Source organism: Euleptes europaea, chromosome 15 (assembly GCF_029931775.1).
Source record: "Euleptes europaea isolate rEulEur1 chromosome 15, rEulEur1.hap1, whole genome shotgun sequence".
Lineage (NCBI taxonomy): Eukaryota > Metazoa > Chordata > Lepidosauria > Squamata > Sphaerodactylidae > Euleptes > Euleptes europaea.
In genome coordinates this window covers 57026495-57039647 of record NC_079326.1, presented here as the reverse complement: position 1 = coordinate 57039647, position 13153 = coordinate 57026495, and the positions used below count along the sequence as shown (strand labels likewise).

At 48.2% G+C, this 13153-nt stretch overlaps 1 protein-coding gene across 1 annotated transcript in view; it reads left to right on the top strand.

Annotated features, from left to right (window-relative positions):
- DNAH7 (dynein axonemal heavy chain 7) overlaps positions 1 to 13153 on the top strand; it is a 132973-nt gene that overhangs the window by 98682 nt on the left and 21138 nt on the right. Inside the window, exons 50-52 of the mRNA XM_056861236.1 lie at positions 2320 to 2655; positions 9619 to 9745; positions 9984 to 10178. Of these exons, the coding sequence (XP_056717214.1) occupies positions 2320 to 2655; positions 9619 to 9745; positions 9984 to 10178 (658 nt within the window). The remainder of the gene's footprint in view (positions 1 to 2319; positions 2656 to 9618; positions 9746 to 9983; positions 10179 to 13153) is intronic.

The following is a 13153-nucleotide window of genomic DNA, read 5'->3' as shown; positions in this document are numbered from 1 at the left end:
TAGAGATTTCAGCATATACCTGTAGAGGCCAGATTACACCCCTGTAATTTTAATTCAGTTGAGTCAATTACACATATTTTATTACACTGTGAATTTTTTCAGATTAGAAATAAACTGATTTTAACTGTGTTGACCAAAAATTTTAGGAATGTTAGCCATTCAGATGCTTTTATTGTTAAATTTTTACTAGAAGATAAAGATGCTTTTATTCAGTGGCAGAGTTCTGTTAAGCAGCCAGTAAGATACGGAGATCCTCAGTTGGGGTTTTAAAATTGTAATTTTGCACTGATATTTGCTGGTCAAATGACTGTAAATAAACTGATCAGCCTTTTGCCTACTTGGAAATTAATTATTTTTTTCAATTGCTAGCCGTAGGCCAGTGCAACTGGTGGGGCTGTATAAAGGGGTTGCGTGTGCCGTTAAGTCACTGCTGACTTATGGTGACCCCTGATGTGGAAGCAAGTGGATTAGGAGTTCCTCCAGGACATAACCACCAGAAGTCTTGCTTTATAAGAAACAGTGTCTTTTATTTACAGTGCACAGATAAAACATACCATCACGTACACTTCTCCACTACTACTTCCAGGCTTCTTCAATGTTAGGTTAGATTTGGTTACAGAATCACAATTACATAGCCTTATATACACCCACTGCACCTGATCTGCATTAGGCCACCTGTGGACCTTAACAAGCATTGCATCAGCAAACTGCCCAGATCCGGATTCCTGCAGTTCCCTTTGGTACCAGCAAGGCTATTGCTTCTGCTTACATCATCTTTGACCTCTCAGATCTCCCAGATCTGACAGCTATCACACAGCTGTTACTGTCAGATTATTACAACCAACTTGATACTCTTGATAGGGTTTTCAAAGCAAGGGACATTCGGAGGTGGTTTGCCATTGCCAGCTTCCGTGTCATGACCCTGGTATTCCTTGGAGGTCTCCCATCCAAATTCTAACCAGGGCCGACCCTGCTTAGCTTCTGACATCTGACGAGATCAAACTAGCCTGGGGCTATCTAGGCCAGGCATGTAAGTGTAGCCCCGCTCAGATCACGTGGTCCTTTATAGGGGAGGGAACAGGAGGAGGAGGAGCAAATCCAGCCCCATGCTCTCCCCTCCCTAACGGATGAAAGGTGATGATCTGTGTGGGGCTATGTGCGGTAGGGTCGCCAGGTCCCCCTGGGTACTGGCTGGGGGAGGGGAGGTTTGCCAGCTCCAGGTTGGGAAACTGCTGGAGATTTGGGGGTAGAGCCAGGGGACGACAGGGACCTCAGTGGGATACAACGCCACAGAGTTCACTCTCCAAAGCGTCTATTTTCTCCAGGGGAACTGATCTCTGTAGTCTGGAGATGAGCTGTCATTCCGGGGGATCCCCAGGCCCCACCTGGAGGTTGGCACCCCTAATGTGCAGGCAGCTCAGTTGCGGGAAGAGACCAGGACTCCATGTGTAGCGCCTGTTTCTGCATGCGGTTCCTTGGCCACACACGGGATACATTCACAGAAGTTTGCTTCTATGCAAATACACCCCCAGGTAAAAATCTTTAAGGAACATTTTAAGCTGAAGAAGAAGAGCTGGTTTTTATATGCCGACTTTCTCTACCACATAAGGGAGACTCAAACCGGCTTACAATCACCTTCCCTTCCCCTCCCCACAACAGGTACCCTGTGAGGTAGGTGGGGCTGAGAGAGCTCTAAGAGAGCTGTGACCAGCCCAAGGTCACCTAGCTGGCTTCATGTGTAGGAGTGGGGAAACCAACCCGGTTCACCAGATTAGCCTCCGCCGTTCATGTGGAGGAATGGGGAATCGAACCCAGTTCTCCAGATCAGAGTCCACCGCTCCAAACCACCGCTCTTAACCATGCTGGCTCTATTGAAGACTGAGGTTTAAAAAACCAATATAAAACCTCACGTATTTTAGAAAATCATCCAACTTTGTGTGTATAGTAGTAATGTTCTCTGTCCCCTTGAGGGCCTTCAATCCTTTCTTACCAGTAGATATCACTGAGAACCAGCGTGGCTAAATGCGGTGGACTCTTGATCTGGAAAACCGGGTTCGATTCCCCACCCCTCCTCCACTTGAAGCCTGCTGGGTGACCTTGAGCCAGTCACATTTCTCTCAGAACTCTTGTCAGCCCACACGGAGGCAGGCAATGGCCAACCACCTCTGAACGTCTCTTGCCTTGAAAGCTTTATGGATCATTGTAAGTCAGCTGTGACTTGACGGCACTTTATACACACAAGATATCACTGCCCGCAATATCTATGAGGCCATTTGCAGCTTTCTGAAACACGGTCGTTTTTTAATTATTTTATTACAGGCAGCTCAAAGAAATAGAGGACAAGATTTTAGAAGTCCTTTCATCTTCTGAAGGAAATATTTTAGAGGACGAAACCGCCATCAAGATTCTGTCTTCTTCCAAGGCATTGGCCAATGAGATTTCAGAGAAGCAAGCTGTGGCGGAAGAGACGGAAAAGAAGATAGATGCAACCCGGATGGAATACCGTCCAATTGCTGTTCATTCATCAATTCTGTTTTTTTCCATTGCTGATCTAGCCAATATTGAGCCGATGTACCAGTATTCCCTCATGTGGTTTATCAACCTGTTTGTCATGTCCATAGATAATTCTGAGAAATCTGATATTTTACAGACGAGGTAAGTAAAATGCTTCTCTTTTTAATTTTACTTTCTAAATGGCTGGGTGGCTGTTTGTCACTACTTGTTATAGAGACTTAACTTGTATGGAAGAGCTGCGATCCTCGGCACTTGGTATATAATCCCCACTGAACTCTGTGGGGTATTCTTCACGGAGATTTGCTGCTGTTTCGACGCTGATTTGCGTCGGAGTCAAATTTTGGTTATTCACTGGAGAACCGTATTTTCCCCCACTGAGCAAAATAAGCCGCATTAAAAGAGAGGCAATCCAAACCACTTTTGAGACGATCTTTCCTGTGGACACGTGTTTTGTTGCTCGGATGCCCATGAAAAAATGTTTGCTTCGCTCCCCGGGACGTCTCCTTTCTCCTCCCCCAAGAACGGTGATTGGCTGGGGGAGTTTCGCGCTCGGACAAGAATATTGCCCCTTTTGCTGCCTGCCTGCCTGCCTAGAATCCTGGCACTTCTCTCCCTCCGTCCCCGCACGCCTTCCCCGCCCCTCGCCCGGGATGGGCCTTGGAGCTGAGCCCACACCTCCAAGCCCAGGGGGACGTCGGACGGACGGCTCCAGGGGGAGACCGGCGGGGCCATGCCATGTGCTCCTCTCGCGCTGGGGGTGGTGGTGGTGGCAGCTCAGTCTAGGGCAGCTGGACCCGTGGGGGGGGATGTTCAAGGGAAGGGGCTGTTGGCCCCTCTACCCCAGTGGGGAGGGGGGATTTTTGAGAATTCGGATGGGAAAAATGTGCATCCTGAGAGCGGAAAACCCAAGGCAAAACTCCCATCACTCTTCTGAAGAGTGGCAGCCAGCCTGCTCTTATCTCCCTCCTCTCTCTTGATGCACTGTGGCCGGATCATGGCCGGCGCGCAATCCAGGGGCCTTCTTTCCTCTCCTCCCCCACCCGCCATGCACACTGGCTGGATCGGGGCTGGCGCGCAAGCTAGGAGCCCTCCTGTCTCTCACGATGCAATGTGGCCGGATCATGGCCGGCACGCAATCCAGGGGCCTTCTTTCCTCTCCCCCCCCCCCCGCCATGCACACTGGCTTGATCGGGGCTGGCACGCAAGCTAGGAGCCCTCCTGTCTCTCACGATGCAATGTGGCCGATCATGGCCGGCGCGCAATCCAGGGGCCTTCTTTCCTCTCCCCCCCCCCCCCGCGCCATTTCCACTTTCAGCTAAACACTTCTCTGGGCATGGATGCAATTCCTGCCCCCCCCCCAATCCTGTCTATCATTAAAGGGCAATGGGTTCCACACCTATAGAAAATAGAGGGAAGCTTTGAGGAAAGCGCTGCCTTCCCCCCCCCCCCCCAATTTGGAATCTGACTGTTCCCAAAGCAGAACAGAGCGAGGGTGGAAGAAAAATGGAGGAGACCAGAGGGACTGGTGGTTGTTTTTTGCGCTGGGGCTGGTGTACCGCACGAGGTATTCTGCTGGGCGGAGTTGGGGCGGAGCTGGGGGCAGGCATAAACAATGAGCCTGTTGGAAGGGGAGGCCTCCTGCAAAAGGGACAGACCAAACCGTTGTCAAATACAGCGTGCTTTGTTCCCATGAAAAACCAAAACTACAGATAATTGACGGGGATAAATCGCGGCCATGAAAAAAACATTTAAATCGTGTGTTTTTTTTAGTCCGTGGCAAAACAGAAGCAAAATCTACTGTGAAAAATGCCCCTGTAGGATTTACTTCTGAGTAAACTTGCATGAGTCTTGGGCTGTTAGTCGTTCATTTCCTTAAAAAAATTCTGGGTGAGCTCCAACACCAAGTAGGCACTTCTCTGGATGTCTTTGGAAGAGACGCAAACATGTTCAAATCAAATCAAATTTATTAATACGGTCACATTGACCAATCACATTCCAACGCATCAGAATTTTCAGAAACCGTTTTGCACCGCAGAATCACAGACTGTAAGTACACATAAAGTTGTAAGATACAAACATGTTCTTAACTTTCCCATTGACATTGTAGAGACTCAGAAAATGCTTAATTTCGTGTGATTTCATACTGTTTGGGAAAAGGCAGGGTACTGTTTTCCCATTAGGCTGGTGTTTGGAAACATTAATCAAAATATTAAATCATGCCCGGCGAGAGGCAGGGAGAGAGGGAGAGAGCTTGAGTTATGAGAACTGAGATTTTAATGCGATGCCCACAAGTCGGGTGTCGTTTTTGATTCCTGCGGAAAAACTGTCAGGGGATTAAATACAAGGAAGTCCTTCGGACCGGAGTAAATCGCAGGCTCAGACGTTAGCCAGAAAGGAAGGACCGAATAAATTCAATAAACCTTCCAGTGCCGGAGTCTGAGGGGTGAACCTTCAGACATCTGCGTGAGATCAGCCATGCCCTCCCTTGATGCCGGCTCCGCTTCCTTCTCCATGGTGGCACTCTGAAGGAATCGTCTCTGCGTTTTCGGTGGACCAAAGGAAGGGCCCTTTTTCTCTCTGTGGCACTGGAAGCGGGAAAGGGTGGCTTTTTGAAAGATATACGTCTCTGCTGCTGACACTCAGTGGTACACATCAAGCCATCTTCATAAATAAACCCTTTTGACAGAAGTCCTCTGCAGTGGTTGGTTCAAAAATTCTTCATAAAGCCAGTGTGGGGTAGAGAGCCAGCGTGGTATAGTGGTTAAGAGTGGTAGTTTGGAGCTGTAGTCTCTGATCTGGAGAACCGGGTTTGATTCCCTACTCCTCCGCATGAGCGGCGGACGCTAATCTGGTGAACTGGGTTGGTTTCCCCACTCCTCCACGTGAAGCCAGCTGGGTGACCTTGGGCCAGTCACAGTTCTCTCAGCCCCAATTACCTCACAGGGTGTCTGTTGTGGGGAGGGGAAGGGGAGGTGATTGTAAGCCGATTTGATTCTCCCTTAAGTGGAAGAAGAAGAGTTGGTTTTTATATGCCGACTTTCTCTACCACTTAAAGAAGAATCAAACCTGGTTCTCCAGTTCAGAGTCCACTGCTCCAAATCACCGCTCTTAACCACTATACCATGCTGGCTCTCACCACATTGGCATATAAAATCTTTCTTTCTTTCTTTCTTTCTTTCTTTCTTTCTTTCTTTCTTTCTTTCTTTCTTTCTTTCTTTCTTTCTTTCTTTCTTCCTTTCTTCCTTTCTTCCTTTCTTCCTTTCTTCCTTTCTTCCTTTCTTCCTTCCTTCCTTCCTTCCTTTCTTCCTTTCTTCCTTTCTTTCTTTCTTTCTTTCTTTCTTTCTCTTTCTTTTCCTTCCTTTCTTTCCTTTCTTTTCCTTCCTTCCTTTTCCTTCCTTCCTTCCTTCCTTCCTTTTCCTTCCCTCCTTCCTTCCTTTTCCTTCCCTCCTTCCTTCCTTTGCTTTCCTTTCCTTTCCTTTCCTTTCCTTTCCTTTCCTCTTCTTTTCCCTGTAGAGAGGGGTGGTTGCGTCCCCAGCCTTTTTCAACCTTGTGGGCACGTTTGGAATTCTGACCCAGTGTGGTGGGCAGAGCCACAAAATGGCGGCCGCAGGAGGAGGAGCCAGCTGTACAATGGCTGCTGCAGCTGATCTTCTGTCACACATCCTTGAACTGTGGTGGCAGCTGCTCTGAAGCAACATTTTTCAAAAACCTGCACAGCAAGTCAAGTCTCAGTGTCCAATCAGAAGCCTTGCTGGGCAAAAGACCCACCTGGCCCTACCCCCACTTACTGAAAACACTTGGCAGGCACCGGGAAAGGTTTCAGTGGGCATCTCAGTGTTGGGGACCCCTGCCCTAAAGTATATATGAGAAATATCTGAGAGTAAGGAAGAAAAGACAGTGTTACCTGGAATGGATCTCATGCAATCATTCTGCTAAACGTAGGAGATTTAGGAGGGCAAAGAGGCATCATCCTGACATCACGATGTCAGTACTGGCACCACCCCAGAAATGCCATCATGTCAGACGACATTCTGGGACCTCCCCTCCCAACAAACGCTATGGTAAAACCAAAGAGTTTGGGAGGAATCCCAGATCGTTACGCTGATGTGCTGAGGGCACGCCCGAACGGATGGGAACAATGCCTGTTTCTCCCTCGTTCTCCCCCCTGCTGCTCTACTGAGCGGCAGTGAATAATCGGGGCTGGTAGCCCCCCGGCAGTGCCTTCCCCTGATGCAAAGAGCCGCTTGAGTCCGGTGAAGGTGTCTCGCTCCAGAGAAGATGCTGCCATGAGCAGAACAGATCCACAGGACCCCAACCCTTTGTGAATAGACTCACGGATTTTCCGTTTCGGGCACGAGGATGGCATGCATACTCATGAGGATGCTTTGAAGTGTAAGGGGCATCCTTCCCAAAATGGGTACCCTAAGATTGCAAGTTATATGGTGGGGAAGTTAGTGCTTCTTTAATGAGGCTCTGACTTTTCTGCCGCCAACTATGGCCCTCAAGTCAAGATTCCCCCTCAGTGAGGTTAATGAATCATCACCACTCTTAGGATAATTTTAACGCCGTTTTCTGTATTCAAAACGCTTCGCATTATTACATTATTACAGCATTATTACAGCAGTCTTTCTAACAGACCTAAATAACAGCCCTGTAAAGTGGGCCAGCAAGAAAGGATGAAGCGCAGACTGAGTTCGGTATTATGGGATAAACAGCTGCTGCAGACACACCTTTTGTGATACGAACCGTGTGTGTGTGTGGCATATTCAGTGCAATGAAACAATGGAGAGATTAGCCCTTGAAGAACCGTGCGAGAACAGACTCTCATCAAAAATGAACGAATTATGGCGTGTAACAAGTACTCAGAAGTAATTGGGAAACTCATAACTTTTGAGGCCGGATTGCCTCCCGAGTAGCTTTTCGATTAAATTAAACGTAAAGGATAAATGTCAAAACAGGCCGTACGCCACAAGGAGAATTAGGCAAAGGCTAGCCTGACTAATTTCGGTCTCTTCAGTTAATTGGACCCAGCTTTTTAAGTTGACTTCACTAGAAACTCATTTAAAAAATAATGTGCTGTGGAGATTGAGTTCAGTGTCAGATTCTTTCGCGAGACTCATTTATCGCCCGAGCATGATAAATAATAAACGAGCTCTCGGGGGTTTAAGTTCACAGTTTCCCCCCTCTCTGCGGCGCCTTCTCGTATTTACCAGGAATTTAGAGATCTCCTGCTGTGTTTACCTGGGTGGTGTCTTCGGTGGACCAGCTGTGCTCGGGCTGATGTTTATGGGAGGGAGATACAGGGCAATCTGTAGCTCTCGGGGAAGCCTTTCTGGTTCCATTTCAAAGACGTGGAAGGGATTCATGTGCGTCCAGTGTTAGAAGTATAATAAACTTTCAGGCAATCATGTTTTCATCTCACCAACATGGTGCAGTGGTTAAGAGCGGTGGATTCTAGAGAACCGGGTTTGATTCCCCACTCCTCCCCATGAGTGGCAGGCTCTAATCTGGAGAACCGGGTTTGATTCCCCACTCCTCCCCATGAGTGGCAGGCTCTAATCTGGAGAACCGGGTTTGATTCCCCACTCCTCCACACACAGCCTGCTGGGTGACCTTGGGCCAGTCACCGTTCTCTCTGAACTCTCTCAGCCCCACCTACCGCACAAGGTGCCTGTTGAGGGGAGAGGAAGGGAAGGTGATTTTAAGTTGGGTTGAGACTTCTTAAAAGTAGAGAAAAGTGGGGTATAAAAACCAACTCTTATTCACGTGGAGGAGTGAGGAATCAAACCTGCTCCTCCAGATTAGAGTCTGCCGCTCAGGTGGAAGAGTGGGGAGTCAAACCCGGTTCTCCAGATTAGAGTCCGCCACTCTTAACCACCATACCACGCGGGATCCTTCCTGAGTCTGCAAAATCAATCGTGTACTGCAGTTTCTGTGCTGGGAACTTCATCCCTGGTGCCCGGGGCCTGGAGGTGGGGGCAATATGTGTGAGATGGGTGCCAATTAGAGACAGGTCTTTGTCAGCGGTGTGTCTGGCATGACCTCACCTTGGCACGCCTTTCCCCTGGAATTGTACCTCGGGGCCTGCCATGTTGGCCTTTAGACGCTTGGTAAAAACATTTTGCCTGGGCAGTTTTGTCTACACAGGCTTTTAATCAAGATTTCCCAGGGTTGCTTCTCTTAATATAGATTTTATGGACTGCGTGCTGCTTCTTTCCATGATGATTAGGGTGGCCAGCTCTGGGTGGGGAAATACCTGGGGATTTGGGGGGTGAAGCCTGGGGAAGGTGATATTTGGAGAGGGGAGGGATCTCAGCAGGTTATGATGCCATAGTGTCCACCCTCCAGAGCAGCTGTTTTCTCCAGGGGAACTGATCTCTGTCATCTGGAGAGCAGTTGTAATAGCAGGAGATCTCCAGGCCCCACCTGGAGGTTGGCAACCTCAGTGACGGTACTTCCTTGAATTTATATTGTTTTTTATACTGTTGTACTCTTGGCTTTCGATTGCCAGACTGAACAGTTTCGTATCCGTGACTGGACTGTCTTTATTTGGATTTGTTATTTTTAGCTTCTTTTCTACTTCGCTTGTATGCTGCCAATTACTTCAGACATTTTTAATGGGGAGAGGTGGCACATAAATCCTCTAATAAATATAGAAACAAAACAGTACACACAAACACATGAAGCTGCCTTCTACTGAACCAGATCCTTGGTCCCTCAAAGTCAGTATTGTCTACTCTGACTGGCAGCGGCTCTCCAGGGACTCAGGCAGGGGACTTTCACATCACCTACTTGCCTAGTCCTTTTAACTGGAGACGCCGGGGATTGAACCTGGGACCTTCTGCTGATCCAAAGCTGTATTTTGCTGTGTGTTCTGATTCCCTGATTATTCCTGCAAAAAATTATCATCATCTCCAGTTCCACTGAAACGTTTTCCATTTGTCTGCCCCCAAGTTGGTGCTCGCAGTTAATGAGTATCTTTGATTGTTTGTGAGTAAATTGACCAGAACAACTGAAATGTAAGTGGTTTCTAATTTTGTTTATTAAGTGGCAAGCGGCACAGTGAGATTAATTTGGCTCTTCCTCCGTTTTCTTTTAACACAGACTGAAGATACTCAAGGATCACTTCACTTACTCCCTCTATGTAAATATCTGTCGCTCGCTCTTTGAAAAGGACAAGCTGCTCTTCTCCTTCTGCCTGAACGTAAACCTCTTGACACATGACAAAATGGTCAGTACCCCATACGGTCGGACCTTCCACTCTCTCCATACCATGCATAATTTTATAGACCTCTATCACGTCTCCCCTTAACCGTTTTCTTTCCCAGCTAAACAGTCCCCACGGGTGAATGCCCGGCACCTCCATCGCTTGAGATGGTGGTGGGACTGGTCTTACTGAACGCATTGGGTCGTTCTAACGTTGCTGTTCGCTCACACTCCAAAGTTTCTATTGTTTGGTTTTATTGCAGATTGAGGAGTCGGAGTGGAAATTCCTGCTCACGGGAGGGATAGGCCTGGACAATCCCTATTCCAACCCCTGCCCGTGGCTGCCCCAGAAATCCTGGGATGAAATCTGCCGCCTTGATGATTTGCCAACCTTCAAATCCATCCGGAAGGAATTCATGCGCTTGAAGGAAGGATGGAAAATCGTCTACGACAGCCTGGTACGTGGCCAGATTTTTCTTGTCCCCTTTCAGCTCGTTCATCCTAACCCCACTCTCAAAACCCCAAAGATACAGTTTTTACCTGTTATTTTCCAAGGGGGGGGAAAAACTATATTACTTAATATTGAACGCATGAAGTTGCCTTATACTGAATCAGACCCTTGGTCCATCAAAGTCAGTATTGTCTTCTCAGACCGGTAGTGGCTCTCCAGGGTCTCAGGCAGAGGTCTTTCACATCACCTACTTGCTTAGTCCCTGTAACTGGAGATGCCGGGGATTGAACCTGGGGCCTTCTGCATGCCAAGCAGAGGCTCTACCACTGAGCCACGCCCCCTAATATGAATTCAAATAAAGACTCTGTCTTTTGAGAGTGCTGTGAGGAGGGGACAAGCAGGTGGTGAGCGGATTGAGAGGTGGGCAAACCTCCCCCCCCCCCCAGCAATTGTGCCTGGAGCGGCAGTTTGGCATGGTGGTCATGATGTTTCACAAATGGAGTAGCTACTGAATTTATGTTCCTCTTGAGAGCCAACGTGGTGTAGTGGTTAAGAGTGGTGGTTTGGAGCAGTGGACTCTGATCTGGAGAACCAGGTTTGATTCCCCACTCCTCCACATGAGTGGTGGAGGCTAATCTGGTGAACTGGATTTGTTTCCCCACTCCTACACATGAAGCCAGCTGGGTGACCTTGGGCAAGTTACAGCTCTGTTAGAGCTCTCTCAGCCCCACCTACCTCATAGGGTGTCTGTTGTGAGGAGGGGAAGGGAAGGTGATTGTAAGCCAGTTTGATTCTCCTTAAAAAGGTAGAGAAAGTCGGCATATAAAAACCAACTCTTATTCTTCCTCTTCCTCCTCCTGGAATAACTACAGATTCCCTTGAAGAAGCCTTTTGGGCAAAACGCGTAGGGAATTTCTATTCTGGGTAATGAAAACATATTTTTACCTATTTTGCAATATTGGCCTCAGCCTTATTTTTATCTCCTGTTACTAGTGCGGTCCTCTAATTTCTCTTTGTCACAAATGCGGTAATCAGCACTTCTGTCCTCAGGGCAGAGTCATTGTTCTTTAAGTTAATTTTAGGCTATGGAAATTTTTATTAAGAACATAAGAAAGGCCCTGCTGGATCAGACCAAGGCCCACCAAGTCCAGCAGTCTGTTCACACAGTGGCCAACCAGGTGCCTCTAGAAAGCCACTAACAAGACGAGTGCAGCAGCACCATCCTGCCTGTGTTCCACCGCACCCAAAATAACAGGCATGCTCCTCTGATACTAGAGAGAATAGGTATGCAGCATGACTAGTATCCATTCTAACTAACAGCCATGAATACCCCTCTCCTCCATGAATATGTCCACTCCCCTCTTAAAGCCCTCCAAGCTGGCAGCCATCACCACATCCTGGGGCAGGGAGTTCCACAATTTAACTATGCGTTGTGTGAAAAAATACTTCCTTTTATCTGTTTTGAATCAGCCTCCAGTTTTAGCAGATGACCCTGTGTTCTAGTATTATGGGAGAGGGAGAAAAACCTCTCCCTGTCCACTCTCTCCAAACCATGTATAATTTTATAGACCTCTATCATGTCTCCCCTCAGCCGCCTTCTTTCCAAGCTAAACAGCCCTAAGCGTCTTAACCGCTCCCCACAGGACAGTTGCTCTAGTCCCCTAATCATTTTGGTTGCTCTTTTCTGCACCTTCTCAAGCCCTGTAATATCCTTTTTTAGGTCTGGTGACCAGAACTGTACACAGTATTTCAAGTATTCTGCATTAAGCCAGTTGACTCTGGGCCAAAATACGTATTACATTTTACATAGGGTTGCCGGATAGCTCCTCGCCACTGGTGGGAGCTTTGCAGGGGCATGGCCGCGATTGTCGTGCATGACTCGTTGATGTCACTTCCGGGTTGGCCTGGAAGCAACGCGGACGCTCTAGCATTTCTGGAGGCAATCGCCAGAGCGTCCACATTGCTTCCAGGTAGACCTGGAAGTGATGTTGGCATGTGGCATGGGTCATGCGCATGCGCCAATTGCAGGGCCCACCTCCGCTGGCCCTCTTCCCCCAGCTGACCAGCTGAAGCCTAATTTTACACGAGTTCCCAATGGGTAGGTAAGGTAAAGGTCCCCTGTGCAAGCACTGGGTCATTCCTGATCCATGGGGTGACATCACATCCTGACGTTTCCTAGGCAGACTTTGTTCGCGGGGTGGTTTGCCAGTGCCTTCCCCAGTCATCTTCCATTTACCCCCAGCAAGCTGGGTCCTCATTTTACCGACCTCGAAAGGATGGAAGGCTGGCTACTGGTAGCCATACTCTGGGGCCTGCCAGCTTCACATCCTCCCATTGGCTCGAGGAGTGCAGCCGGCAGATCTGTAGACCAAGGAGGGGGATCATGTGGGTGGAGGGGGGCGGTCTTCCAGGTATCCTGGTCCCAAGCAATTTAGTGCCTCCAGGATTCACCTCAGCGCTTGGAATGGGCCCCACAGCAAATCAGAAATCCATGACATTGAATGTAACGCTGGCCCCACGCATGTTCTTTATGGTATATCCCAGCTGGGATTCCTACTGCTGCATCTCCAGACATTCTTCCAAAGCATCCTCACGCAGATCGCCAGGTTCTTCTCACCATCCCTTCACTTTCGAGCAGCGAGAAAACATTTGCTTGGTAGGATGTCGCGTTATCCCCGTGAAAAGTCTCGCGTTTTTAATTTGACACTGAAATCTAACTGCCTGCCTGACACTTGTCTTGCTATTAAAGATTCTCTATCAGGATCAGTCATTAAGCAGAAGTATTTGTGTTAATGACTCTGGAATGAAACCGTATCACGTTGTCGTTTCTTAATTGGAAGCTGCACACAGAGGAAGTCTTCCAAGACTTTTAAACAGGTTTTTCCCCTACACTCCAGATATCTATATTGTCATCATTTGGTCATTAATTTGACCTTTATCTAGCTTACCGACACGGTTGCTAGGATCGCGTATCTCAACATT